Source organism: Miniopterus natalensis, chromosome 21 (genome assembly GCF_054644295.1).
Source record: "Miniopterus natalensis isolate mMinNat1 chromosome 21, mMinNat1.hap1, whole genome shotgun sequence".
Classification (NCBI taxonomy): Eukaryota; Metazoa; Chordata; class Mammalia; order Chiroptera; family Miniopteridae; genus Miniopterus; species Miniopterus natalensis.
The window spans coordinates 9,870,828-9,896,962 of NC_142101.1; the positions used below are offsets into that span (position 1 = coordinate 9,870,828).

General features: G+C 41.0%; 1 protein-coding gene across 2 annotated transcripts; it reads left to right on the top strand.

The window, feature by feature from the left end:
* The first annotated feature begins 5,247 nt into the window (after window positions 1–5,247).
* Window positions 5,248–25,874, top strand: EXO1 (exonuclease 1). 2 transcript variants are annotated; one of them, XM_087829037.1, is made up of 14 exons: window positions 5,248–5,658; window positions 6,446–6,619; window positions 8,021–8,140; window positions 9,680–9,803; window positions 11,036–11,173; window positions 12,210–12,422; window positions 13,211–13,398; window positions 14,115–14,211; window positions 16,087–16,312; window positions 17,705–17,951; window positions 19,072–20,065; window positions 22,248–22,349; window positions 24,114–24,307; window positions 25,410–25,874. In XM_087829037.1, the coding sequence occupies exons 2-14, from the start codon at window positions 6,459–6,461 to the stop codon at window positions 25,549–25,551; spliced, it is 2,946 nt and encodes a 981-aa protein (XP_087685163.1). In that variant the 5' UTR covers window positions 5,248–5,658; window positions 6,446–6,458; the 3' UTR covers window positions 25,552–25,874. The 2 variants fall into 2 exon arrangements, with proteins under 2 accessions (XP_087685163.1, XP_087685162.1); XM_087829036.1 differs by lacking the exon at window positions 22,248–22,349 and having other exon boundaries at window positions 5,250–5,658.
* Window positions 25,875–26,135: the final 261 nt, after the last annotated feature.

Consider the following 26,135-nt stretch of genomic DNA (forward strand, 5'->3'; position numbering starts at 1 on the left):
CAGGGTTCGACCCCAGTTGGGGTGCATATGGGAGCAAACTGATCCATGTTTCTCTCTCTCTCCCTCTCCCTTCCTCTCTAAAATTAATTAAAAAAACATGTCCTCAGTGGGGATTGATAAACACATATATGCACAGGCACAGTTTTTACTTAACTAATTCCGTTTTTTCAGAGTAGTTCGAGAGTGAAACCAGAGGCTCAGGATGAGGTAGGCAAGTGAACTGGGCTCAAGATCTGTTATGAATGAAATTGACCAAAAGAACTCCAAAAAGAACAGCAATTTCATTTTATTATTTTTAAAAAATATATCTTTATTGATTTCAGAGAGAGGAAGGGAGAGGGAGAGAGAGAGAGAGGAACATCAATGATGAGAGTCATTGATCGGCTGCCTTCTGCACGCCTCCGACTGGGGATCGAGCCCGAAACCCAGGCATGGGCCCTGACCTGGAATCGAACCCCGATCTCCTGGTTCATGGGTTGATGCTCAACCACTGAGCCATGCCAGCCAGGCAAGCTTAAGCTCCTAATCAAGCAGGGCAGGATGCAAGAGATAACAGGCCACAACTACAGAGATACAGATATGTGCATAGATATGCAAAATAACATTGGAAAAATCGGTCGCAGATGTCCAATAAAAATATTTATTAGATTTTAAATGGTGAGATTAAAGCATGTGTTTGTTCTCTGCTTCTGAAAATAGAACTGCTGGCTGAGTAAGTCCCTGGCGGCTGAAAGACCAGTAAATGGACAGGAATTCATTATTCTTCCATCCTGAGAGCAGCTGCTCCGTGCAGAACCGGGCTCTCCCCACTGAGGACCCTCTTTCAATCGATGTGACCCCTTTGTTCAATCAGAGCCTCTCCCTCTTGTGTTTCTCCCCACTAAGCACCCTGTTGCTGGTTGTTTCTCTCACCCCATTGATGCACTGATGTCTGTTTCATTGCCTCAGGTTCTATTTCACTGAGTTTGTCAGGAGCAGTGTCCTTTCCAGCTCTCTGGTGAATGGAATGTCCCCTGTCAGCTCAGCACCTTGCAACTGCTATTGTGATATCTGATTGCAAGTCACACCTTCCCACTGAGGTCAAAAAAGCCCTATGCATTTGTGCCTTTGGTGTGACTGACCCCAAGCTCCCCAGGAAAGTGGATGGCATTCTCTGAATTTTTAATTTTTATTTTTCAAAAGAATGCATGAAACAAAACAAAAAAGTTGAATCATTGAGATGAGGGAATAACCTTGAGCGATGAAAAAATTGTAGTAACTCTGAGAATTGTTACAAAGGCTCTTGCTGCTCCAAAAGTAGGAGCTTCCTCGGTCTGAACCACTGGGCCCGGGATGTGTGATGTATTCAAGATCTCATACAAGAGTGAAGAGTTAGCCTGCTTGTGATTACAGGGGCCCCCTCCATCCATTCACGGAACACTCACCTGAGAATGTAGCTTTGAAGGCCACAGTTAGAAAAAGGCCCAGAAATTCTTGTTGGAATTGTGTCTACCGTCTTCCTGATCCCACGGCCCCATTGCAGTCTGCTCCCAGCGGGAACTGCACGTGGCTCTTCCTCTCCTGGGTCTCCCCTGCTCACTGGGTGCCACCAGTTCTCCTTATGTGTCATCGTGAAGAACATGGGCCTTTGGAGTGAGGACCACCTAGGTTTCAATCACCTTTGATTCACATCAGAGAAGCTTTAGGATAGGACAACTTATCTACTTCTCTCTGCTTCAGTTTTCTCTTCTGTAAGTAGGGGAATGATTGTCTTCCCCATGCAAAACATAGTGGATTCTAAATAAAAGTTGCTCCTTTTTCTTCCCAAATTATCTCTAAAAAGAAACAAAATAATTCTGAAGGGGATCAGCAAATTGATAACTTTCAAAATGGTAACACGATCTCTTTCTATATAAACACATATAGTGGCCATCAAGGCACAGACTCAGGAGCCGAGCTACCTTGGGCTCAGATCCCTTGTAGTGCAGTTGTTTTATTGTAAAATGAGGATAATAAATTCACCAACCTCACAGCACCGTCATGAGTATGAAATGAGTTAAGCAGGTAAAACCTATACAACAAACTTCAAACATACTAAGTCCTCCTAAGAGTTATAATTCAGAACTCTCACAGAAAATTTTATTATTTAGATAGATGGAGAGAGACTGTTTATCCTAACATATCAATTCCCTAAAAGACAGCTTTGCCAAATACTTATGCCAATTTCTCTAAAATGTATATTTGGGGGCCAGCTTTATTATTTTTTACAGCTATCATTTTGGGTAATTGAATTACATAGTTTATTCTCTCTGCAACCTATGTCCCAGAGTATTCAAATTATACTCACGTTGATAACTTTTTGTTTAATTTGACTGTAACAGAGCTTTGCAAATAGCTGTATTATTCAGAGCTTGCTGAGAGAGACACTGTCAGCAAAGGCCTGAGAGCAGTGAAGGAGTGAGCTGTGGACATCTAGTGGAAGAGCATTCTAGGAAGAAGGAACAGCACATGCAAAGGCCCAGGGGTGGGAGTGGACCTGGAATGTTCCAGGACTGGAAAGGACACCAGTGTGGCTAAAGTGAAGAAAGCAAGAGCAAGAGTAGGAGGAGTTTGAAAAAAAACATACACAGGAAATTATTAGGATGCCCATGAGAGCATGATTAACAATGGCCAAACCTGTAAACACAATGTTAGGTAAAATAGGCCAAATGCTAAATAATAAAAACGGCATGATTCCATTTATATAAACTTTACAAACAATGCATAACTAATACATGCAGTTAGAAGACAGATTATAGCTACTCTGGAGGAGGAAATAGATATTTGCTATGGGAAAGAGGGCACAAGGGGTCTTCTGGGAGGGCCGAGAGGAGGGAATGTGGTGTGTGCATTTTGTGATCACTCACTTAGCATTTGTGCAACTTCCTGCACATACGGTATATGTCAATTTTTAAAAAGAAAAAACATACAGCAGTGAATGGGAGAATTTGAGATAGCAAGTACAGACAATTCTTTCAAAAAATTTTACCGCAAGGGGAGCTGAGAAACAGGACAATAGTCGAAGGGTTATTTTAAAGATGGGAGAAATGACTGTTTTTGGAAATTCCACTTAGTCATAGTTGTCATGAAAGAGAAACACCTGTCCTATTATTTCCTTAATAGGTTTTCTTTAAACTGACTAATTTTTAACTCATTTTAAAAGCAAACTTCACATTAACACTATAGGAATCATAATAGAAGTAATTGTGAAAATACAGTGAAAACAAGTCATTCAATTCAAATAATTTAAAAATGCAAAAACAATTTAATATAAATAAAAATCAATCTAATTGAGTTATAAATCGAACACCTAAAAATAAGCTCCTCGGTTAGAAAACTCGAGCTGTCAGTGAGCAGTCAGAGAAGAGCATTCTGCTCCATGCCTGTCTCTCACCACCACAGCCCAGCCTCTCAGCAGCACCTTCCCCTCTATGCTTTAAGCACCCCATTTTTAACATCATTCAGATGGAATGCAATAGGGGAAGGAGATGAAAATACAGCCTCACAACTCTGTGACAAACGGCTGCTGGCTGGCCCAGCACCTGAGTTCATCCCCAGTTTTTTGTCTCCCTGGCTTGGTCTCTGAGAAACAGCTTTCCCACGCTGCTGACTGAAAAGGCAGATTTTAGCCACTGATCCTATTATTGCAACAGGAAAAGAGTCCAGCGTGAACTGGACTCGACTCCTTTGCACAGAGATGACTGGGGGTTTACAGAGAGTGAGGCATAGGGGCTCAGTAGGGTCAGGGAAGTGAAAAGTTACCAAAACAGGGAGGGGAGGGAGAGCCCCAGCTGGCATTGCCAAGCAGCACGCGTGGGACCTGGGCTCCTACCCTCCTGCAGGAGACAGGGCCCTGTCTCAGCGCCTTGGCTGGAACACACAGCAGATTCCTCTGGCAGCCTTGAGGTTTCTCAGGCAGGCACTGTAAGGGGGGCTAGAGTCATCCTAGGGATGTGGCCTTGAGCTACGTTAGCGGGTTTTCAACTCTTTACAGTCCAAGGCTGAGGCCTAGTTAAGAAAGAACAGGGCCTAGCCCGGCCAGGCCTGGCTCAGCGGTTCAGCACTGACCTAGGATCCAGGGGATCTGGGTTCGAATCCCGGTCAGGGCACATGCTGGGGCTGCTGGCTAGGCAGCCGATCAATGACTCTGTCATCATTGATGTGTCTATCTCTCCCTCTCCTTTTGTCTCTCTGAAATCAATAAAGATATATTTTTAAAAAAAGAACAGGGCTTAGAGGAGCCTAGATTGAGTCTGGTAAGGGAGAGAATCTTTGTCATTTAGTTACATTATTTGCCAAGCGCCACCTCTCTCCCTTCCTAAAATCTACAGGAAGGGACCAAAAGCTACTAGAACGCAAGGTGCATCTCCCGTTTCCCTGGAGCCCTTTTTCAGGTTTTAAAAACGTCAACCCAGACACGCGGCGGCGGCGCTCTTTGAACTCCAACAGCTGGGAAACCAGGCTGCAGGCTGGAGAGAACTACAACTCCCAGCAGCCCTGGCGAGAGCAACCCCCAACTTCTGGGCGCTGTTCCCTATTGGCCATCGGCTCAGCTCCTCCCGCCCCTTCAAAAGGCTGCAAACGCTTCCGGCGGGCAGCCACCTCCGGAGGCTCAGGGCTGCAGACCGCGTCCACTTCCGGGGGCCGGGGCGGCGGGGCGCTGACGTCACTTCCGCTGGGCGGGCCCCGGGCTCTCCCGCGCAAATTGAAAGGTCCGGGCGGCCCTTTCGTGTGGCGCCCGCTCGGCTCCGCGAGTTGCAGTCTCCGTGTGTTTCGCGGCGCCGCCTCGGATCCGCGGGCAGAAGTGAGTCTGGGGCCGTGGGGCCGTGGGGCCGTGGGGCCGTGGGGCTGGCTTTCGGAGCCCCCACCCGGCTGCCCTGGTGCGGGAGCTTTGGGCGGGTTCCTGCTCGTCCCCGCCTCGCGGTCTCGGGACTGCGGGTCTGCGTGGCCTCCCCGACCCCGCAGCCAAGCGCCGAGGACGCGGCGGGCCGAGGGGTCCGGGAGGGTGTCTGGTCCGGCGGCGCGCTCGGCCGGGCCGGGGCTGCAGATCGAGGGACGGGGGGCGCGCCCGCGGCCGCTCCCTGCAGGGCCCGGCACCGGCCGTGCGACTCCGGTCGCTCTGCCCGGCTGGCAGCCCCGCCTTCACGTGCGACCTCCCAGCTTCCCAGTGTTGACAAGTACATTTTTTCCCCCCCTTCACGCAGGCCGAAGAAAACGTGCGTTCTGGGATGGGCTTGCGGGCCGCCCGCGATCGTCCCCGTGCGACGGAGGAATAGAGCGGGGATGTCGCCGCCGGCGCGGCTCGGGGGCCGCCGGTGGGCCTGAGACCGTCCGTGCCCTGCGCGCTCGGGCGTTCCCGGGACGCTGAAGGGGAACCCTGTATTCGAGGATGTCGGCCCCGCTTAGGGGAAACCGCGTTTCATGAAATAGACAGTGTGTCGGCTTTCCCACGAGCGCAGGAAAACTCTCTTTAAGGGACCTTATCGGAGGGATGGCGCGTTGATTGTTGTTCGGGAACCGCGGCTGGAGGACCACCCGCATCCAGATCCCCTGCTGCGGTTCACATCGAGAACGTGCCACCTGCTGGAATTTGGGAGCCTCTGGACTAGAGCATCAGAGCTTCAGTGCAGGGTCCACAGGGTGAGGCTGACTTCTGAGCCTGTGCCGGCTGCTTTCTTCCCTTAACGCCCCCCTCCCCCCCCAAACGTAATGTTTAGGGGCGGGGAGGGATTTAGGTTAGGAAATGCCAAGCAACTGCTGGGGCCCATCGCTGTCTCTTCTCATCGTGGGGAGTTGGGGAGAGTAGTTGCTTCTGGAAGGACTGGGGCGGTTCCACAGTTTCTGTATAGAAAGGGCTTAGGGGTTGCAACCTGAATGGAAGGGTGGTGGTGGTGGGGAGGGGGTGTAACTTAAAGCATTTGTCCTGAAGCATTTATTGTATTTTTCAGTAGAAACGCCTACCTTCCTACAAACCATTTTGAACTCCTGTGCTAATTGGCACATTGGCGCTTATAATGCCTGTGTAGAGGGACTGTGATGCCATAGCAAGAACAGTTTTGTAGATTTTAGCAATGCCTTTTTGGTAAAGAGAGACTCCTACTTTTTTTTTTAGCACCTCCATGTGTCTCGTACTGTGTTTAGGGCTTGGAGCACACATGATTCCAAGTGGGAAAGCACTTTGGAAAGAATAAGCGTTAAGAGACTGTCAAGTGGCACTGGAGATAGCATTAGGGTTTAGTATAAAAATTCTAGACTATGGAAATTGTTTGACAGGTCGCAGCCCAGTAAAAGTATTTGAGAACATTGATTCTCCAACATCTGAACAGGTCTTTATCAGTTTTGTAAAAATTTTCTTCTGAAACTTTTGGGTGAATATATATTTGCTTTAAATATCGCTGTCCTCCCTTTCTTCTTTCACATCATGTAGTTACGTTGGCACGATGGGGATACAAGGATTACTGCAATTTATCAAGGAAGCGTCTGAACCCATCCACGTGAGGAAGTACAAAGGGCAAGTAGTAGCTGTGGACACCTATTGCTGGCTTCACAAAGGCGCGATTGCTTGTGCAGAAAAGCTGGCCAAAGGTGAACCCACCGACAAGTAAGTTTGGGCCTCATGTTAACTCGTTGACATTAAGAGCGAGACTATAGTGCCTTCTTTTCAGAAAAGGATCATTTTCAAGCCATTTTATCAGGAAGTGAGGGTGTGTGTTTTAGAAGGTTGCCAAATCAGGAATGACGTCCTTCTGTGATATAGGCCTAGTTTTTATTTGGAATAAGCAGGACTATCAGCACACTGATGGACAAAAACCAAAGATCGTCTCCTTTCTTCTCTAAGATAAACTTTTTAACAATATACTGAAAATCCATAGTGATTTCAGGCTTCTAGTTTCCTTTGCTGAGCCCTGTTACCAAAGCAAGGCATTTGCCTCAAAGGGGCAAGGTATTTTGACTGTCTTTTAGTTCACTTGGGGCCAAAGCTGGTGGGCCATGCTGACATCCAGTTATAACTGTGACCTCATTTGAGGCAGGACTATTGTCCTCTTTATTTTTTAAATAGGAACATTAGAAAAACAAGCACAGTTTCCAGACAGATTTTCCGCAGGGATTTGGGCACTAATTATGTATTTCCTTTTTTGCAATATGTAATTTATCTTCTGAAGGAATATGACTGACTTAAGCACAATAGACAGTAGGTAAAATGTGTTAATCTTGTTTGTTTCTTAGAAGGAATTAATGAAATGATGGGAGTTGTAATGCAGCTATTTTTGTCAATTGCCTTGCCAGAATAGAAAACTAAACGTAATACTTGGTCCTTGTTTGAATCCTGGTCTGGGGGAAACAATGGTAGCAGTGCCGTGTTGGAGTCAATTAATATGAGTTTGCTTTATACCCTGTCTTCTCCCAGTTCAATGACCCCACATTGGTATCTTGTCCATCGTTGTAAAATATTCATGTCAGGGAAATTGACATACTAAAATCAGGCACTCCTTATGCCAGAACTAGTTGTTGAACATTTACCAGGACACCATAAGTTACACGAAACATTGGGACGGTTGGACAAATTTTAATATGGACTGTTAATTTTCTTGGGTGTGATAATGGTATAGTTGGAGGAATTAGATATTTATTTTACTGTCCTCTTGCTTTTTAATAGATTTGAAAATTTTCCAAGCCCCCCCCCCCAAAAAAAATGGGGGGAAAGGCAAGATTTGCAACCATAAATTGTTAGAACTAGAAGAGATATCAAAGCCTTTTAATTTACAGATGAAGAGAGCAAGGCTTGGAGGGTAAAATAACTCATTGAATGACTTATAGCTTATGAGGATACAAGGCAGGATTTGAACCCAAGTCTAGATTGGTTTCCATTTCCTATGAAAACATTTAAAAAAATAAATAAATAAAAACCTCTCCATAATTCATTTCATCTGGTTTTAAAAAGAGCAAAAGTATTACCTTGTAAGATGCAAAACACTTAAATGTGTTTTCTTTATTTTCATAGGTATGTAGGATTTTGTATGAAATTTGTAAATATGTTACTGTCTCATGGGATCAAGCCTATTCTTGTGTTTGATGGATGTACTTTACCTTCTAAAAAGGAAGTGGAGAAGTCTAGAAGAGAGTAAGTTGATGAATCCATTTCATCTCTGACTTAATTGCGTAGAGGTTTGATGATATGGTTTGTATACTAGTTGTTTGTATGTGTGTGTTTTTAAATTTATTGAGGCTTATTTTATAGCCTAGTACATGAGCAAATTTCCTTAAATTTTCTACGTGTGCTAGAGAGGAATGTGCATTCTCTAATTACTGAGTGGATGATTTTCCTGTCCAGTAAATCAAGCTTGTTGATTATAGTGTTCAGATCTTCCATATCTTTACTGTTTGGGTTTTTTTATTTGTTTTTTGTGTGTCTGTCTTCTAATCCATCAATAACTGAGAAAAGAATGTTAAAATTTCACTGTAATAGTTGATTTGTTAATTACCTTTTTGTTCTCTTTTTAATTGAATTTATTCAGGTAACTTTGCTTAATAAAATTACATAGGTTTCAGGGGTACAGTTCTATAATGCATTATCTGTATATTCCATTGTGTGTTTACCACTCCAAGTCAGGTCTCCTTCCATCTGTCCATTTTTAAAAAATTTTTTTTATTGATTTTTAGAGAGAGAGAGAAACATTGATGCGAGAACGAAGCATCAATCGGCTGCCTCCTGCACACCCCTGCTGGGGCTGTAGGCTGCAACCCCAGCATGTGCCCTGACCAGGGACTGAACCAGCAACCTTTCGGTGCACTGGACAATGCCCAACCAGCTAAACCGCACCAGCCAGGGCCATCGTCCACTTTTTGCTTTGTTTATTTTGGAGCTATTTTATTGGTTGCATTTGAATTTAGAATCTCTTATGTTTTTGTGGTACAATGAAGCAATAATCTTTTTCTATAAAGTCTCTTTATCTGTTCAGCCCAGTCTAAAAATGGAACCAGGGAATGTGTGTATATATGTGTATGCATTTAATTTTAAAAGACCTCATTAGTTCAGACTGATAACTTCCAATTCAAATTCAGGGTACAGGTGTTTACTTATCTTCTGTACTGCATCAGTATCTTCCTTCCATACTGAGACTCCTTGCTTTTAAGGGTCCAGGGGATGATAAAGTTAGAACATCTTATAATTATAGTCGTTCCCCCTCACTCAGTGGGGATATATCCCAAGACCCCCACTGGATGCCTGAAACCCCAGGTGGAACTGAGCCCTAATATTTTGTTTTTTCTGAAGTTCATTCTCTAGTAGATGTCACAGAGAAGCTCACCGAAACAGCATTCCTCAGGTTTCTTGTATGTTGATAAAGTTCCGTCCTTTATACTTGAAAGTAGTTTTGGTGGTGTAGAAGCCTTACTCACATTTTCTTAAGTGTCTTAGTTAATTCATTTTCTTCTGACATAAAGCATTGCTGTGGGAAAGCCTGATGAGCTGATGTGTGAGCTTGTATCAGAAATCACTTGTTCTTTTTGCCTAGAAGCCCAGGAGATCTGGGTTAATATCCTCAAGGACCTGGTATGCACTTTCAAATGAGTCAAACTTTTTTTATTCTAGGAAAATGTCTTGAATTAGTTTTATTATAGTTTCTCGATTCCACCTCTTAATTTTTTTGTTCCCTTGCAGAAGACGACAAGCCAACCTTCTTAAGGGAAAGCAGCTTCTTCGTGAGGGGAAAATCTCAGAAGCCAGAGAATGTTTTACCCGTTGTATCAATATCACACATGCCATGGCCCACAAAGTGATTAAAGTAAGCCAAATGAGAAATAATGCCAAGTGACAAACAATGACATTCATTGAAGCTGGTTCTAAGTTGTTAATTAATGGGACAGCAAGGACATGAAGGGAGGAAGATTATTGTAGTCTTGACCTCCTGGACAAGGCTGATGTCAGAGGAAGAAGGGAACAGCATCTTCAGATAGAGGGACTCAGCAGTTTCCAAGGGAGAAAGCCTAAGGAATAAGCCGAGCTCTCCCTTTTTAAATAAGTAGCTTAGATAAACTTCATCAGCATGTCCCGTAGAGATGGAAGGGGTACATTGCTGGAGGGTCAGTCCCACCCCACTGGCATAGAATTTTCAACACTTAGTGACCCTCCACTCCTGGACGACTGTCAGAGACCTTGAGCCAACCTCCTGACTCAGGAACTCTGCAGACTGCCAGGCTACGCTACCTAATCGGCTCTGCTTAGAAGCATCTTTCTTTTTTTAAATATGGCTTTGTTAATTTCAGAAAGAGGAAAGGAGAGAGAGATAGAAACATCAGTGATGAGAGTCATTGATTGGCTGTCTTCTGCACACCCCCTACTGGGAATTGAACCCAAAACCCGGGCATGTGCCCTGACCAGGAATCAAACCTAGATCTCCTGGATCCTAGGTTGATGCTCAACCGCTGAGCTATGCCGGCCGGGCAGAAGCGTCCTTTGTGTCACTGAATGTTAGTTTCCATGTGCCCACAACTCCAGCCCTCCCTTCCCCTTTTCAGGCCTGTGTTCAAACTGCTTGATAAACAAGTGGGAAAATATATACAGTGATTAGAGTCCATAGTTTATCTTGTCAGATAAGACTTTTGTAGTCTGACCAGAGAACCAGTTATTTTTATGGGGAAAATATATTCAGAGATCTAAACATCTCATGCAGTTTTGGAGCATAACCATTCTTAAGATGGAAGCTTTCTGTAATTTGAAATAATTAAATTTTATGGCTTGTAGTTATTGCCTGTCCGTGTCCATTCTCCCCCCTCCCTCCCCATGTATAGCAGTATTTATTTTCTCCAGATTTATAAATTGATTTTTAAAAGACTTAGTGGTTATATGATCGGTTCAATATATGCTAGGACTAAGAGTAGAAAAAGCATTCTTCAAGGGAAGTGATTTTTGCAGATAGCATTGTGCATGTGGAGGCTAGTAAAATAGATTTGAAACAGGAAGTGGTCTAGTTCTTTCCAGGTGCTGTTCTGCACATTGACTGGTCCTCTCCCACAGGCGGCTCGGGCTCAGGGAGTAGATTGTCTCGTGGCGCCGTACGAAGCGGATGCCCAGCTGGCCTATCTAAACAAAGCGGGCATCGTACAGGCTATAATCACAGAGGACTCTGATCTCCTTGCTTTTGGCTGTAAAAAGGTATTTGACAACAGTGGTTTACTGTCCCCTCTCTTTCCACCTCCTCGCTCTCTCTGGCTCTTTCTGTCTTCCTCGTCTTACCCTCCCCTTCTTCCTCTCCTTAGCCATCACTTCTGGGAAGTAAAGAACTCGACTTAGTGCTGGGGGGGGAAAAAAATAAGGTATTTGTATAGTGTAAATCAAGGAGCTAAAGTTTTTCCCCTCCAGTAATATTATGTTTAATACCTGAAATTAATATCTACTTAGTGTTAATTTTATTTAAAATGAAAGAAGGGTTTTGCTGCTTGACATTTGTATAGCCTGAGTGCTTTTCCAGAGTAAGCCCTTAGATTAGAGCATTTTGTTGTTTGGTCTTAATTCGTTAGTAGAATATAGACTTATCAGTCTTATTTTTTAATAATGATAACTTATGTGCTTTATATTTTTCAATTAGATTAGGTAAATAAACTAACTTATCCATTAATGGGATTGTGTATAAAACTGTTTAGTGGAAATTTTTGTGATATATTAAGGGGAAAATTAAGATACAGAAGTATAAGGTGATCTTAACTGGGTTATTCATATTATCCATATATTTCATAGACGTCTAGCAGGATCTGTGTCAAAAGGTTAATGCTGGGTAATTAATAGATGAGAGATTTAGGACAGCTGTTATTTTGTTCCTCCTAAGTTTCTGTGTTTTCCAATTTTCTGTAATGAATATGTATTACTTTAAAAATAAGAAAAAGGGTTACTTTAAAAAAGTAACAGGAGAAGGTTGGGGAAGTGCTCTCTATAGGAATTGCTGTTTGGTCACCGTGTCAGCCCTGCGATGTCAGTAGGAAGTAACAGTGTGGCGAGGGCAGTTGTCGGTCAGAGCCACAGCCGGCGCTTCAGTTTAATTGCTGTGCCGGTTTGACGGTGGTAGCTGGCCCTGCTGCCTCTGCTCTCAGTGCCGGGGTGAGGAACGAGAGGTGCCTTAAAAGTTTCGCAGCAGACAGTGTAATAAAAAGAAAAGTGGCCCCCATAGGCATTAACAGTTCCCTCCCTTCCGAAGGTGATTTTAAAAATGGACCAGGTTGGAAACGGACTGGAAATTGACCAGGCTCGGCTGGGCATGTGCAGACAGCTGGGGGATGTGTTCACAGAAGAGAAGTTCCGTTACATGTGTATTCTTTCGGGCTGCGACTACCTCCCCTCGCTGCGCGGGATTGGACTGGCAAAGGCCTGCAAAGTGCTGAGGCTGGCCAATAACCCAGACATTGTAAAGGTAAGCGATTTACCAAGTGTCATATCCAGTTTCTGAAGCATTTCTTAAATAACAGGTAAAACAACTCAGAATGTGGATTGTAAAGATTCTGTTACGTTAATGGCCAATAATGTTTCCCTGAAATAAGAAAATGACTCACACGCTAGAACTTTGCTTTTGCCTGCTAATGAACCATTTTTTCAGCCATTGACAAATAAGTAGTAGTGATTTTTAAAAGGAAGAGTAATATAAAGAGAGTTAGGGCTACTTAAAGGATTCTGGGGTAGGAGTGATGGTAAAACGTACCATCTTTTGATTTCTGTCCTATACGCAGTAGTAGTAGTTCTCACACTTTTGGTCTCTGGATCCCTTTATACTCTTAAAAGTTCTTTGTAGTGGTGGTTTTTGTTTATATGGGTTATAGCTATTGACATTTACCAAATCAGGAATTAAAACAAAAGTTGAAATGTTTTATTAATTCATTTAAAATTAATAATAATAAATTCATTACATATTAACACAAATTGTATATTTTTATGAAAAATAGCCACATCTTCTAAAACAAACGAAAATTGTGAGAAGAATTGAACATTTATATAAATCTCTAATCTGGTTTAATAGGCGACAGCGGGGTTCTCATATCTTCTTCCTCATGCAGTCTGATGTGATGTCCCATGTCAAGGAGCCTCTGGAAAATTCTCAGTTACCTCACATCACTGCTCTCATGTAAACCTGTTGGTTTTGAGGCTGGTATAGTCTGTACTCTTTATTTGCAGATAACTCTTAAATATCATTGCATCCATTATTAGGTTATCAAGAAGATTGGACATTATCTCAAGATGAATATAACTGTACCAGAAGATTACATCAAAGGATTTATTCGGGCCAACAACACGTTCCTTTATCAGCTAGTGTTTGATCCCATCAGAAGGAAGCTCATCCCTCTGAATGACTATGGAGATGACATTGACCCTGCAACCCTAAGCTATGCTGGCCAGTATCCTTTCTGAACCAGAGGGGTAGAATTTTTCAGTGCCTCCATGTGTTTATGATGGCATTTTTAGTGAGATATTCAGTAAACAGCATGCAAATTGTTTCTTGCTTTCTTTTTATAGCGAAATCTGTATTCAGTTCATTTTAATTACCATGCTAGTGAAAATTGAGAGCAACTTCTCGTTTATAAACCTGAGAACTGTAAACTTGAGAACTCGTTTATAACTTGTTTGTTAGAACTTGCTAATTACTTAGATTGACAATAGAAACATGTCCAGCGTCAGTCACTTAAGGAACATATTCCTAAGGTGGCACCTAAGAGAAACACTCGTGGCAAGCAAGCTGGATGGATTAGGAGGGGCATTGTGGGCATGTGAGGACTGCAGCTGAGGATGCCCCTCCCACAGCCACTAGGCACACACACTCGGGTGGTGCAGAGCCCTGAGCCATTCAGCTGGGGGCCAGGACTTTCCATCTCTTGAAAGGGAGTAATAGTCACCTGGGGTTTTGTTTCAGAAACAACCAACTACTGCAGTGACAAGTAGAGATGAGTAAATATGCTTGCAGTTTCAGTAATGCTGAGTGTAGAGGTAAGTAGGGGCCATTGACGTTATAAACCTGAAGATTTTCTGTGACAATAGAATACACTTTTCTGTCTTAATACAGTGGTTTTTGTTTGGCTGTTAATAAAAGCATTTTTCCTTAATCTTACCAACCTAGGTATATTGATGATTCCATAGCTCTTCAGATAGCACTTGGAAATAAAGATATAAATACTTTTGAACAGATTGATGACTACAGTCCAGACACTGCTACGGTAACCCTCTAATGGCTTCTTTCTAAAAGCACATTTAGTTATGTCTTGGGAGCCGTGACTAAAAGCAGACCTTCACTTAGTGAATATCTGTTAAGCACTTCTGTATCCAGGCACTGTGCAGAGTGTAGATTGGAAACAACTTGTGCCAGGGAAATTATATCTCGTAGAACACAGGTGTATTAGTTAATTTCCTTAAGTTAAAAAGTGACCACATTTATATATTATCAAACCTTGGACTTGAACATTTCATTTGACTATACCAAGCATTTGATGCTGTTCTTCTCGTCTCACCCTGTTCAGCTTTTGTCATTGGTGGTGTTGAAGACCCAGATCTAGAAACACTACCCTTGGGAGTATAAGATGGTTCTCACTCATTCGCAATTCAGCAGATATTTAATGAGCACCCTGCTATGTTCTTTAAGCCCTTTCCTGGTTTCTTCTACTTTTTCCCAATTATATAGATACCCCTTATGGTCCACTCTTCCACCATTCTCTTTTCTGTTCATATTTTCATTCAGACTCTGCTCTCTTTTCATTCATATTTGTTCTAACCCAATCTCTAGTCTGTGTACCAGCCACATCATTCTAAATGTCTCTTGAATCTCTGCGTAAATAATGTCTTGTAACCTTAAATCTATCCACAAAGACAAACTCTTCATCCTCATCAGCTTTCCCTGAGATTTCTTTTTCCTTTTTTAGCACTTAACTACTGTGTAGTTTATGTCTCTGTGGTTTATTTTCTGATTCTTCCCAAAAGACTTTAATCTTCATAAAGGCAGGGTTTTATGGTCTTCCATTGCTAAGTCCTTACAAGCAAGGGTTATAGTTTCTTTTCCTTGTGCTCCAGAACACTAGCTAACCTGATGTGTTTAACATGCGTAGTAAGCGCTTAGGAAAGGACTGAACTGATGGGAAAGAGCAAGGATTGGACTGGAAACTGGGAAAGAAAAAACTTGTTCACCAGAAAGACAACTAAAAGAAGCAAAGGGACTTAGCAGTGAAAGCAGGCAGCTTGTTTCCAAGTTTTCTGGTCTGATAGGATGAAAGAGATCATGTAACTCATGCATGAAAGAGACATTCATTCAGCAAATAAATGTGGTAAATACGCCACTACTACCTGTCAATAAGCCCTTCCCCAGAGAAAGTCTTCATATTGTCCGCTAAAGATGGTTCCAATCATGGGTTTAATAGAAACTAATGTTTTGTAAATTAGGCTGTTTTGATTTGACTCACCCCGTTTCTAAAGGTGCAGTAGTTGATTACTTTAAATACATTATTTTATGGTTTTAACTTTCAGGTGCTTTGTAAAGGGTATGTAAATGATTATTTAGAGGCTTATTGTCAGGGGATTATGAAACTAATTAATGTTGTGTATTGAAATAATACTCAAATTTTAAGAGTACTTATTTCTTAGAAAGGAGCTAACAAGGTCACTTTACCTTTGTTAGAGGAGAAACAAACCTAAGAGTATAAGACACATTTAACAGAAAAGTGTAGGACTAGAAAATGAAAAAAAAATTTTTTTTTAATATATCTTTATTGATTTCAGAGAGAGGAAGAGAGAGAGAGAGAAACATCAATGATGAGAGAGTCATTGATCAGCTGTCTCTTGCACGCCTCCGACTGGGTTCAAGCCCGCAACCCGGGCATGTGCCCTGACCAGGAATCGAACCTCGATCTTCTGGATCCTAGGCCAACGCTCAACCACTGAGCCTCGCCCAGCTGGGCTGAAAATGTTATTAAAGGACAGATATTTCATGAAAAAGCTGTTGTTTTTAAGGGTGATTTAATTATTTGCTTATAATTTATGTTGACACAGAGGGAAATAAATTGACTGTTTTTCTTCAAGCAACTTTTTGTCTTTTACTGTTTTAGCCTGCCCAATCAAGAAGTCGTAGCTGGGATGACAGAACATCTCAGAAGTCATCTAATGTTAATAGCATTTGGCATAGGAATTATTGCCCTAGACTTGAGCTGGGTATTGTTCCAGGCACAACAAGATTGAAGGAAAGGCCAAGTACTGTGGGCATTGAACAAGTGATTAGTACTAAAGGGTTAAATCTTCCAAGGAAGTTGGCCATTGTGAAAAGACCAAGAAGTGGTATGTATATCGTTTTTGTGAAATATTAGTTAGTATTGATCATTTGTAAAAAATCCTTGCTAAACCCAAGGTCATTAAGATTTGTATTATCTTCTAATATATGGGTATTATCTTTGTCAGCTAGAAATTTGAGAAGCATTGGTTCCTGTGTCTTAAAGCTCTGCTTATCTAGTGTTAAAATGTGTTTGCTTATGTACTGTTGAACTGACTCAGAGCAAGTGCAGAAACCTGAAGCATTATATAGAGACAGATCTCCTTTCAGGCTCATAATTGTCAGGAGTCTCTCAGGGCTGTTCAACCTGCCGCTAATCCACGTAACTAATATACAATAGATTCTGTCTGTATTTTCTACTGGATAACAGGAGAGACACCGAGTGTCTACCTCAACTCAGGATAATGCTACATCTATGGAATTACTCAGAGTAGCTAATCTGAAGCTTGTCACAAAAAGAAGATGAAATTAGTCTGGTGTGGCTTCTTGGGGAAGCCTTGTTGGGGCTCTTACAATATCTGTTTGTTCCTCCTCTGTAAGGGCTCATAATTCCCTCATAAAAAACACATTTAGGCTTTTGCCAGGAGCCAAAATCAAATTTACCGATCTCTAGCTTTTTAAAAGTCTACATTTTAAAATTTGAGGTATCAGCTTCTTGTCTCTAGTATTTTGGTGCCCTTAACTATTTTACTGACATTTAGAGTAACGAGCATTGACTCCTATGTGAATGGAAGGTGTTCAGACTGAGAATTAGTTGAACTAATTTAAAAATACTTACTGCTTTCTCTATGTTTGCCCATCTCGGGGTGTAGCCTTTGTATTATTTAGTTTTTTATTTTCTCTAATACCACAGAATACATTTGCCATGCAGTCTTCTAGGGCCCAGAGCCAGGTAATAAGATCAGAGCTACAGTGCAAATTACTTCTGACTACCTGACAATCACAATACCTGAAAAACCACATCCCTTAGATGGTGTGTATAAAGAACTACTGGTTTTACTGGAACATTTTTTAAATCAAACATTAAATTGATTATATATTTACATGTAAATGTCCTTAAAATTGTTTTTGTTTTGTTTTGTTTTTTACATTCAAAATTAGGCCCTTAGTAGAATGAATATATAGCCTTACAGAATTGAGTGTCCTGACATTTTGGTTTGGGTAATTTCACATAAAATTATACAAATAATTGACATGAAATCGTAGCTAACTTGTGAAATTATAGAACACAGCTATGGAATTTTTTTTTATTTTTTAAATCCTTGGGTTTCCTTTCCTGATGCAGTTTTTTTCAAAGAAAGACTTCATCTTTAGGACAAAGGGACATGGACTGTGAAATTTAAGTGGAATCTCTACCTGCTTGTGACCACAGGTTTATTGGTAACTCTGTTTCTGTTTAGAAGAGCTGTCCGAAGATGATCTGTTGAGCCAATATTCTCTCTCATTTACAAAGAAGACCAAGAAGAACAGTTGCGAAGGTAGTAAATTCTTGAACTCCTCCCAAACGTTTATGCCTGACCTGGTAAACGGAACTACTATTAAAAAAACCGTAAGCACACCACCTACGACGAGAAACAAATTTGCAGCATTTTTACAGAGAAAAAATGAAGAGAGTGGTGCAGTTGTGGTTCCAGGGACCAGAAGCAGGTATGGTTACATCTCTAGAATGCTGTTTGTCTGCTGTATTACATACTCCACTGATAGGTGTTTTAATTGTCTTAATAAACATTGAATCTAGTTGGGGAAGCTAGAGGACCTGACTGCATCCACTTATAATTTTTATCATGTATTGCCTTAGTGCAGACCTAAATGCACAGCTTTTCCCTTGAACTTCTGTGACATTTGTCATCGCTTTATGCAGAACCAAAATGAGAATTGTAGACCTTACTGGGGGATTTGATGAAAGGAGAGAGAGGGTTTTACTCTCCAGCATTTAATAAATATTCTGCTTATATCTTGAACTTGAACTCAATAGTGCTTATTGAGAAGGTAAACTCTAAGTGTTATCTAAGTTTATCTGATGGTGTACCCTGGGATTTTCTTTTTAATCCTAAAAACTGTCCTTAAATACATCTTCTCCAATAATGATACTCAGCTTTCTTTCCTTTGTATTGAAGTATTTTTAAATGATGTTTTTTAAAAAAGCTGCTGCATTAAATAAGAATTTAATGATTGATTTGAAAGTCTTGACCTCAGTATTAAAATAATATGGAAGTTTATAGGGTGTATAAAAAGCTGGTAGATTAGCCCTCTCCTACAAGTTCCCAAATGGTTTGCTGCTAGAAATAACCTAAGATGAGGGGTAAATGGCTGGTTTCATTTTGCTTTCTACAAAATATGAGGCGGTCGTCGTAAATGGTCTTTTCTGTTGCGTATTTCTAACCCTGTTCAGGAATCTGGCCACCAGGCCTGTGCGGCCGCCGTTTCAGCATTATGGTGGCTACAGAGGCATGGGCAGTGCCTGTCCTCGGGGAGCTTGTGGTCAGTTTGGAAGCTGAAAGGTTTGCAGAAAGAATATCTCTGCAGTGATTAGGCATCGATAAGATACACAAGCTCTAACTACGTGTATATAGACATGATTGCTTTTAGAAAATGCTAAAAATTTGCTGTGTAAAAAAATTTCTCAATTGAACGTTCAAGCTCTCTTTTGCCTTTAATTATAAAATTATTTACGAGACTTTGTTTTAAAAAGAAACTGGGCCGTTTTCTGAATCTTATCACCTTGTGAGGAAACTATAATACTTATGCATTCTGTTTTTTCTGTTAGGTTTTTTTGCAATTCTCTGGATTCTATGGACTCTGTATCAAAGAAAGAAGGCAGCCAGCCTCTAGATGAAACTGCTGTCACAGATGAAAAGACCAATCTCAGTGAATCAGATTGTCTAGAGGGCAAGAAGCTGGTTGATCTCAATGAATCAGGTTGTCTAGAGAGCAAGAAGCTGGTTGATCTCAATGAATCAGATTGTCTAGAGGGCAAGAAGCTGGTTGATCTCAGTGAATCAGATCTCAATGAATCAGATTGTGTAGAGGGCAAGAAACTGGTTGATCTCAATGAATCAGGTTGTCTAGAGAGCAAGAAGCTGGTCGATCTCAATGAATCAGGTTGTCTAGAGGGCAAGAAGCTGGTCGATCTCGATGAATCAGGTTGTCTAGAGGGCAAGAAGCTGGTCGATCTCTATGAATCAGGTTGTCTAGAGGGCAAGAAGCTGGTTGATCTCGATGAATCAGATTGTCTAGTGGGCAAGAAGCTGGTCGATCTCGATGAATCAGGTTGTCTAGAGGGCAAGAAGCTGGTTGATCTCGATGAATCAGATTGTCTAGAGAGCAAGAAGCTCGTTGATAGGAATGCAGCACATAATCCAAGCAAACATATTCCAGAGGGTATAACTGTGACTGCTGATGAAGAGTCTCCATTTTTCAAGACCAGCAGATTCACAAGGACCATTTCACCACCTACTTTGGGGACACTAAGAAGTTGTTTTAGTTGGTCTGGAAGTCTTCGAGATTTTTCAAGAACTCCGAGCCCCTCTCCAAGCACACTGTTGCATCAGTTCCAGAGAAAGGGCGATTCCCCCAGCTCTCTGCCTAAGCGTGAGATGCCCGAGGTGTCTCAGGTAAAGAGTGATGAGTCAGATGGTGAAACTCACCCTGTACATGAACTGGACTGGTCTTCACAATCTCAGGAGAGCGTGGCATTATCACCACACAGCTTAAATGAGTCAAAACTTTCTCAGCCTTCTAGCAAGGATTTCCATTCAGAGGTAAGTCGCATCATGAAGCCTTTGTTTTCTAATGTATGTGTGGAACAAAAGAGGGTGTTTATCATATAATTGAGAAAAGTTTGCCTATGTTATGGAAAGAATTGGCTGTCTAGATTTTTCATTCTAGATGTTACTGTGTAGAAAATGCACATTTTACTCATCTGAAGGATGTCTCTGTATCTTTCCTGTTTTAAACTCTTGTACATTTACTCTCTGTTTTTTGAATCGCTGTGTGTTCCGGTGATAGGTGTCTGAAGTTGTGGAAGTTAAGACCTAAGCAGAATGATAAGCTATGAAATGAAAAGTTGTTATAAATTTAATATTTATTCCTTAATAAACTCTTGAATTCAGAGAACATTTGAAACATTATAAGGAGATGGCCCTATTAATGTGATGGTGTCCATCTTAAGTTTTAATACTTCAGAAATATATTTTCATTAACTCTTACTCTTGCTTAATTTCCCCTTTATAACAAAACAAAACAAGAGATTTTATGTTATTTTGCTTTGAATTAATAAAAGCATCCTAATCATTTTTTATTTATAAAATACCTTTTAATCTGACTTAAATAAAATTAAAACCCTAAGTAAGTACTGTTCATGAGACCCAGTGACATTATATTTTAAAATGACATAACATAATAGCTTTTTTCAAATCTGAGTTATCTCAAAATACTTTAGCGTCTCAGTTTGAGATATCTCAGTGTAACATACTTCATTTTGTATCTGCCGACTATAATTGCCAAGTTGTGAGAGCAATTATAGCCTCAGTGGTATTGGACAGAATTTAGTGTCTGATAATCCTGAATTTTGGACAGCATCTAACAAACCAGCATAGCTTGTATTTCTCAAAAGGAAAATTTTTTATTAAGTTTCTTGTCTTCTGGCCGACCATTTGTTGTACTAATTAGTTATAGAAACATGAATCCTCTCCCCTCAGCAAAAGACAAAGTAAACTAGAAATTATTCTTTAAGTGGTCTTTTGCCTCCGGATGTAGTAAATTCCTATTAGGATAAAAGAGTAATAAAACAAAGACTGTGTAATGTGTTTCATCCAGAAACTGTTTCAGAAAGCCACAGTGCACTGGGCCTTCCATTTGAGTGTCAGTTTTTACTGTGTGGCTCTCAAGGGAATGTTTCTGTAGTGGCGATTTCCACTGATGGTTCACTTACAGACAGCAGCCATCTATTCTGTGGGTACTGAGGTCAGTGACCCCATCTGAGGTGGATTAACCTCAGGACCTTACTCGTGATCTTTTTAAGTATTGGTTTAGCCCAGCCAGCGTGGCTCAGCTGTTAAGAGTCAGCCTATGAACCAGGAGATCGTGGTTCGATTCCCGGTCAGGGGCGTGCAGGGGGCAGCCCATCAGTGACTCTCATCATTGATGTTTCTATCTCCCCTTCTCCCTTCCTCTCGCTGAGATCAATAAAGACTTAAAAAAAGAAAAGAAAATGGGTTAGCCCAGAGTCACCACTCCTGTTCCCAGTGTGTGAAGAATATTACAGTTTCTGGAGTATTTTTTCACCTTGGTTTTTTTTAAGTATATGATACTGTGTAGAATCCCAAGATAAATATTAAAAGAAAACCGTCATGAAAAATGCAGCAATGTAGTTTTCTAAATTTCCACTTGTCCTTTTTATTTGACTTTGGTGGGAATCCAGATGATTCTGTCCCTAGAAAAGTCTTCCGTGATGGGGTTGGGGTAGAGGGTGGGTCTTGCAGTCATTGCTAAAAGTGACTGCTTTCCATTCCGTGCTGCCCTACTTCTAGGAAGCAGGCACCTTTTTCTCTTTAAGGTTGACCGTGTTACATAGTGAGATGTAGAACTGCCCTGGCTCAGCGCTGTGGAGCTGGGGATTGATGAAACTTAGGCAGGCCGCGCAGGCGGAGGCTGTTACCTTGAGTTTCAGCATTTGGGCTGGCTTCAGAAACCGTGCAGAAAGGCCTTCCCTTTGTAGCGTGGACTTGACTTGTAAGAAACCCGCAAACCTCGTTCTTTCCACATTGGGTCCATTATCTTTTATTCTATCCCAAGCTTGTTATACTTTCTGTTCTGAAAAACTACATTTTATTTATATGGTTTTTCTCATTCGTTTTATGTTTTGTTGAGTTTTGATTAGTTGTCATAAAAATCCCATATTAAAAATCTAATTTTACTTTTTTTTTGACCTGGGGGATCTAGGAATCTGGTTGCAATTTTAAGTCACTTGGCAATCAGGGTAATCAGAAATCCAAGGTACACTTATCTCGTTTTTCAAACAAAGACAGGCGTCTAAGGAGCAAGGTAAAACATTTATTTATTTTTTTAATTTCAGAAGCAGTGTATGATTATTACCAGAAAATGAGAAATATAAGCAAATTAAAAATTAAAGTGCCTGTATTTTCATTTATACAAAAATGTCTGCTTTCAAATCTTAGATCAATAATGTTTGTGCTTGATTGAAGGTGATTAAGTTGTGAAACCTGCTATTTTCCCTTGTGGTATAAAGATCTTTTTCCATGTGCTTACTTAGCATTATTTGTAATGACTATAGAGTCATGTGCCTTTTCTTTATAATCTTTCCTCTGCAGGGGGTAAAGAAAAACGACCAAACGTCTATCCAAATTCTGGTTGTTTCTTTCTTTGTCTTGTCTGTTACTCTCTCCCTTTTCCTGTCACCAACACCCTCACTCAGGATTTCCACCTTTCGTGTGTGAATCTTTTCATTCTTTGTACACCGCCTGCCAGCTCCATCAATTTTACATACCTCACTTGCTTTATATACCTCCTTGTTACTATCCTAAAAACACCAACACCTTAACGGCCCCACATTTCACCCAATAAAAATCAACCCTTCGGTGGAAACAACCTAAATGTCAATAGAGATCTGTGTAAGTAAATTATGGCTCATTTATACGGTGGAAGAACAGGCAACCTATTCAAAACAAAATTTAGTTCTATGTATGAAATGGAAAAGTCTCCTAGACACATTATTAAGTAAAGTCAAGATATATTAGGTGATAAACACAATGTACACAACCGTGTGTATTATGCTGCTGTGTGTGTGTGTGTACAGCAGTCCCCCTTTATCCATGGTTTCACTCTCTGCAGTTTCAGTTACCTATGGTCATTATTATTAAATATTGAAAAGTATTATTAAATATCTGAAAATATTAAATGAGAAATTACAGAAATGAACACTTCATGAGTTTTCAATTGCATGTCATGTTCTAGTAGCACAGTGAAATTCCACGCCTCGCTGCATCCCGCCTGGGAGGCGAGGCCCCGTGTTCAGTGGAGTCCCGCCGTGTACGCTACACACCGTTGGCTGCTTAGGAGCCGTCTTTGTTATCAGACCGCCTGTCGTGTTATCAGGGCTTGTGCTCAAGTCACCCTTATTTTACTTAATAATGTCCCCAAAGCATAAGAGTAGGGATGCTACTACTACAATTCAGACATGCTGAAGAGGAGCCCTAAAGTGAATGTTCTCGACTTACTAAGGAAAGAAAAATTTGTGTGCTGAGGTTGCTGAGATCTATGGTAAGGACAAACCTTCTATTGTGAAATTGTGAAGAAAGAAAAGGAATTTGTGCTAGTTTTGCTCTCGCACCTCAAACTGCAAAAGTTACAGCTGCAGGGTGTGTTCAGGGCTTACTGTAGATGGAAAAGGCATTAAACTTGATCACAGGTATGTATGTACAGAAAACAACATAGTATCTATAGGGTTAGGCACTGTCCACATTGCAGGCATCTACTGGGGGTCTTGGGACATCCTCCACGAATAAGGGGTGCCGACTGTAAATGGATTGAGACAGCGATTGCAGAGAGGTGATGAAAGCGAAAGGGAGGGGCTCACTTTTCTCTATTTTATAACTTAAATTTAGTGCCAGGTGCTGCATCTATTACCTTTTAAAATTATGATAATTTTTGCAGATGTTTATAAATAGCACATTTTTTGACACACTGCTTATGTTATTTTTCTGTTCCAGAGTATAAAGAATAGTTTGAAATTTAACTAAAGGTAGTTGCTTTAACAGAATAGTATTAAAACGGGCATTTAATCTTCAGGTTCCCGGGCTCTATAAATCTAGTTCTTTGGACAGTCTTCCTACAACCAAGATCAAATCTCTGGTACCCGCCAGAGTCAGTGGGCTGAGCAGGAGGCCAGCAAGAAGCCAGAAGAGGAAGCATCATGATGCCGAGAACAAGCCGGGCTTGCAGATAAAAATCAACGAGCTCTGGAAAAATTTTGGATTTAAAAAGTGAGTTTTGTTGTTACTCTAAAATAGGGTACTTTTTTTTTTTCTGTAATTTCAGTCCATCTCCCAACTCTTTGTATTTCCATGTGAGTCAATTTATTTGTCTCTTACCTAAGAGAATTATATTCCCCCATTTCCTTTAGCTGACTGTAAGTATATTAACTTCAATTTCTGTGCCTTCTTTTAGTGAAAAGGTGGCAAACTGAAAAAAACCCTCAGTTCCCAATCTGGCTCTGGGAGTCTCCCTGTTGTTAAACAAATTACTTTCATTATACAGTATTTCTACAGTATTAACCAATCTTATGTCAAAATCTTCGAGTATTCGGAAGCTGTCAAGTGGCAGATTCAGGTTTTCCATAATTCAAATTTTCACTTGAAAGCTTCAGTGTTATTACTGGCAATGAATACTTTTAGTTGCTTTCTTGGAAGTAACAAACAGGCTCTCTTCATTTTAGAGCAGCCCTTTACCAAATACCTAAATTTGAATAACAGTAGTGTTACAGGTGCTTTCAGTTGAGATAATCATCTTACCTCATGCAGCAAAAGTCGGTGTCCAACAAAAGTGCACTATATGTATTTCTCTGTCACAATATTAAAAGTTGAGAGGGTTGAGATTTAATGAAATGAATGCTTTTTACTACTTTGTCAAGACTGTTCTTTAGTGAGACTGGCTTTTTTTGTGTGTAAGTATATGCAAATACCCCCTTCCAACCAAACACACAGACACCCCCCCCCCCCAAAAAAGGGGGTCGGGGAGTAAACCATCGGCTAAAGCGTTTGTTTATGCCTCGCTTGTATTGGTTGTTAGCAGGACTTGAGAACGGTGCTAAGTAGAAAAGAACTAGTTTCTGTATTGGACTCGGTCCGCCTTAGCCAGTATAGATTTATTAGGCACCCAGCACCTACTGTGAAAGGTAATTTAGGAAGCAAGAGGACACTGTGAAGCAGGTTTGTTTGATGTGCTCAGAGAACCTGAATGTGCATATTGTGAATTTAGGCAAATCACACAACAAAGGGTCTTGTCTTCCTCATATATCCAGGGAGATCATTTTCTAATTGCTACCCTAAAAGCACCACATGCATTTCATTCTGTTCTATTTTGCAGAGATTCTGAAAAGCTGCCTTCTTGCAAGAAGCCAGATCCCCTGTCTCCGGTCAAAGATAATATCCAACTAACGCCTGAAACAGAAGAAGACATATTTAACAAATCCCAGTGCGCGTTTGTGCAGAGAGCAATATTCCCATGAACGCGGGCAGCTGGGAAGCTCTTGCCTACGAGAGACTTTCTGTCGATGTAAAGTCCTGCTTGGGAATGAGGCGGTTACCCGTCTGAAAGATTTGTTTAGATTTATGCCACTTTTTTTAAATAGAATGCATTTTGTATATTAACTGTGATTGTTTCTTTTGTTCAGCTTTTTATATTTTCATAAGAAGCTAACTAGAGAAATTATTTTGTTTTTGACAATTTGGGGAAGTTTTAATGTTAATTGGGCAAGTCTGCTGGGATTTATAAAAATGTACTCTAAAGATTTCTGTTTCGTTGTCAGACATAAATATGGTGAATGGTAAACCACAGTTCTGTAATTATTTTATCCTAGAGGAAATCACTGTATTTCTCCAAGCTTTAAAATTTTCCACCAGCCTCTTCTATCTTTCAGGGTTGAAAATAAAGTTGCTGGGATGGGAGGGGCAGTTGGGAGGCTTCAAGGTCATTGCTTTAGTACCCCTGAAGAGCTGGGTTGGGTTACAGATTTGACAGTGGAAGAAAATTGCATTTAGCCTTATGTGAAAGGAGCTACTTCTTATATCATTAATATTCTTAAACTTCAAA

What these genes read in the sequence shown, in the direction of transcription:
- EXO1 (XM_087829037.1), top strand. Translation starts at nt 6,459, where the DNA reads ATGGGGATACAAGGATTACTGCAATTTATCAAGGAAGCGTCTGAACCC. An exon ending in TGGCCCACAAAGTGATTAAA is followed by an intron (nt 9,804 to 11,035) that starts GTAAGCCAAATG and finishes CCTCTCCCACAG; the next exon opens with GCGGCTCGGGCTCAGGGAGT. An exon ending in ACCCTAAGCTATGCTGGCCA is followed by an intron (nt 13,399 to 14,114) that starts GTATCCTTTCTG and finishes TTACCAACCTAG; the next exon opens with GTATATTGATGATTCCATAG.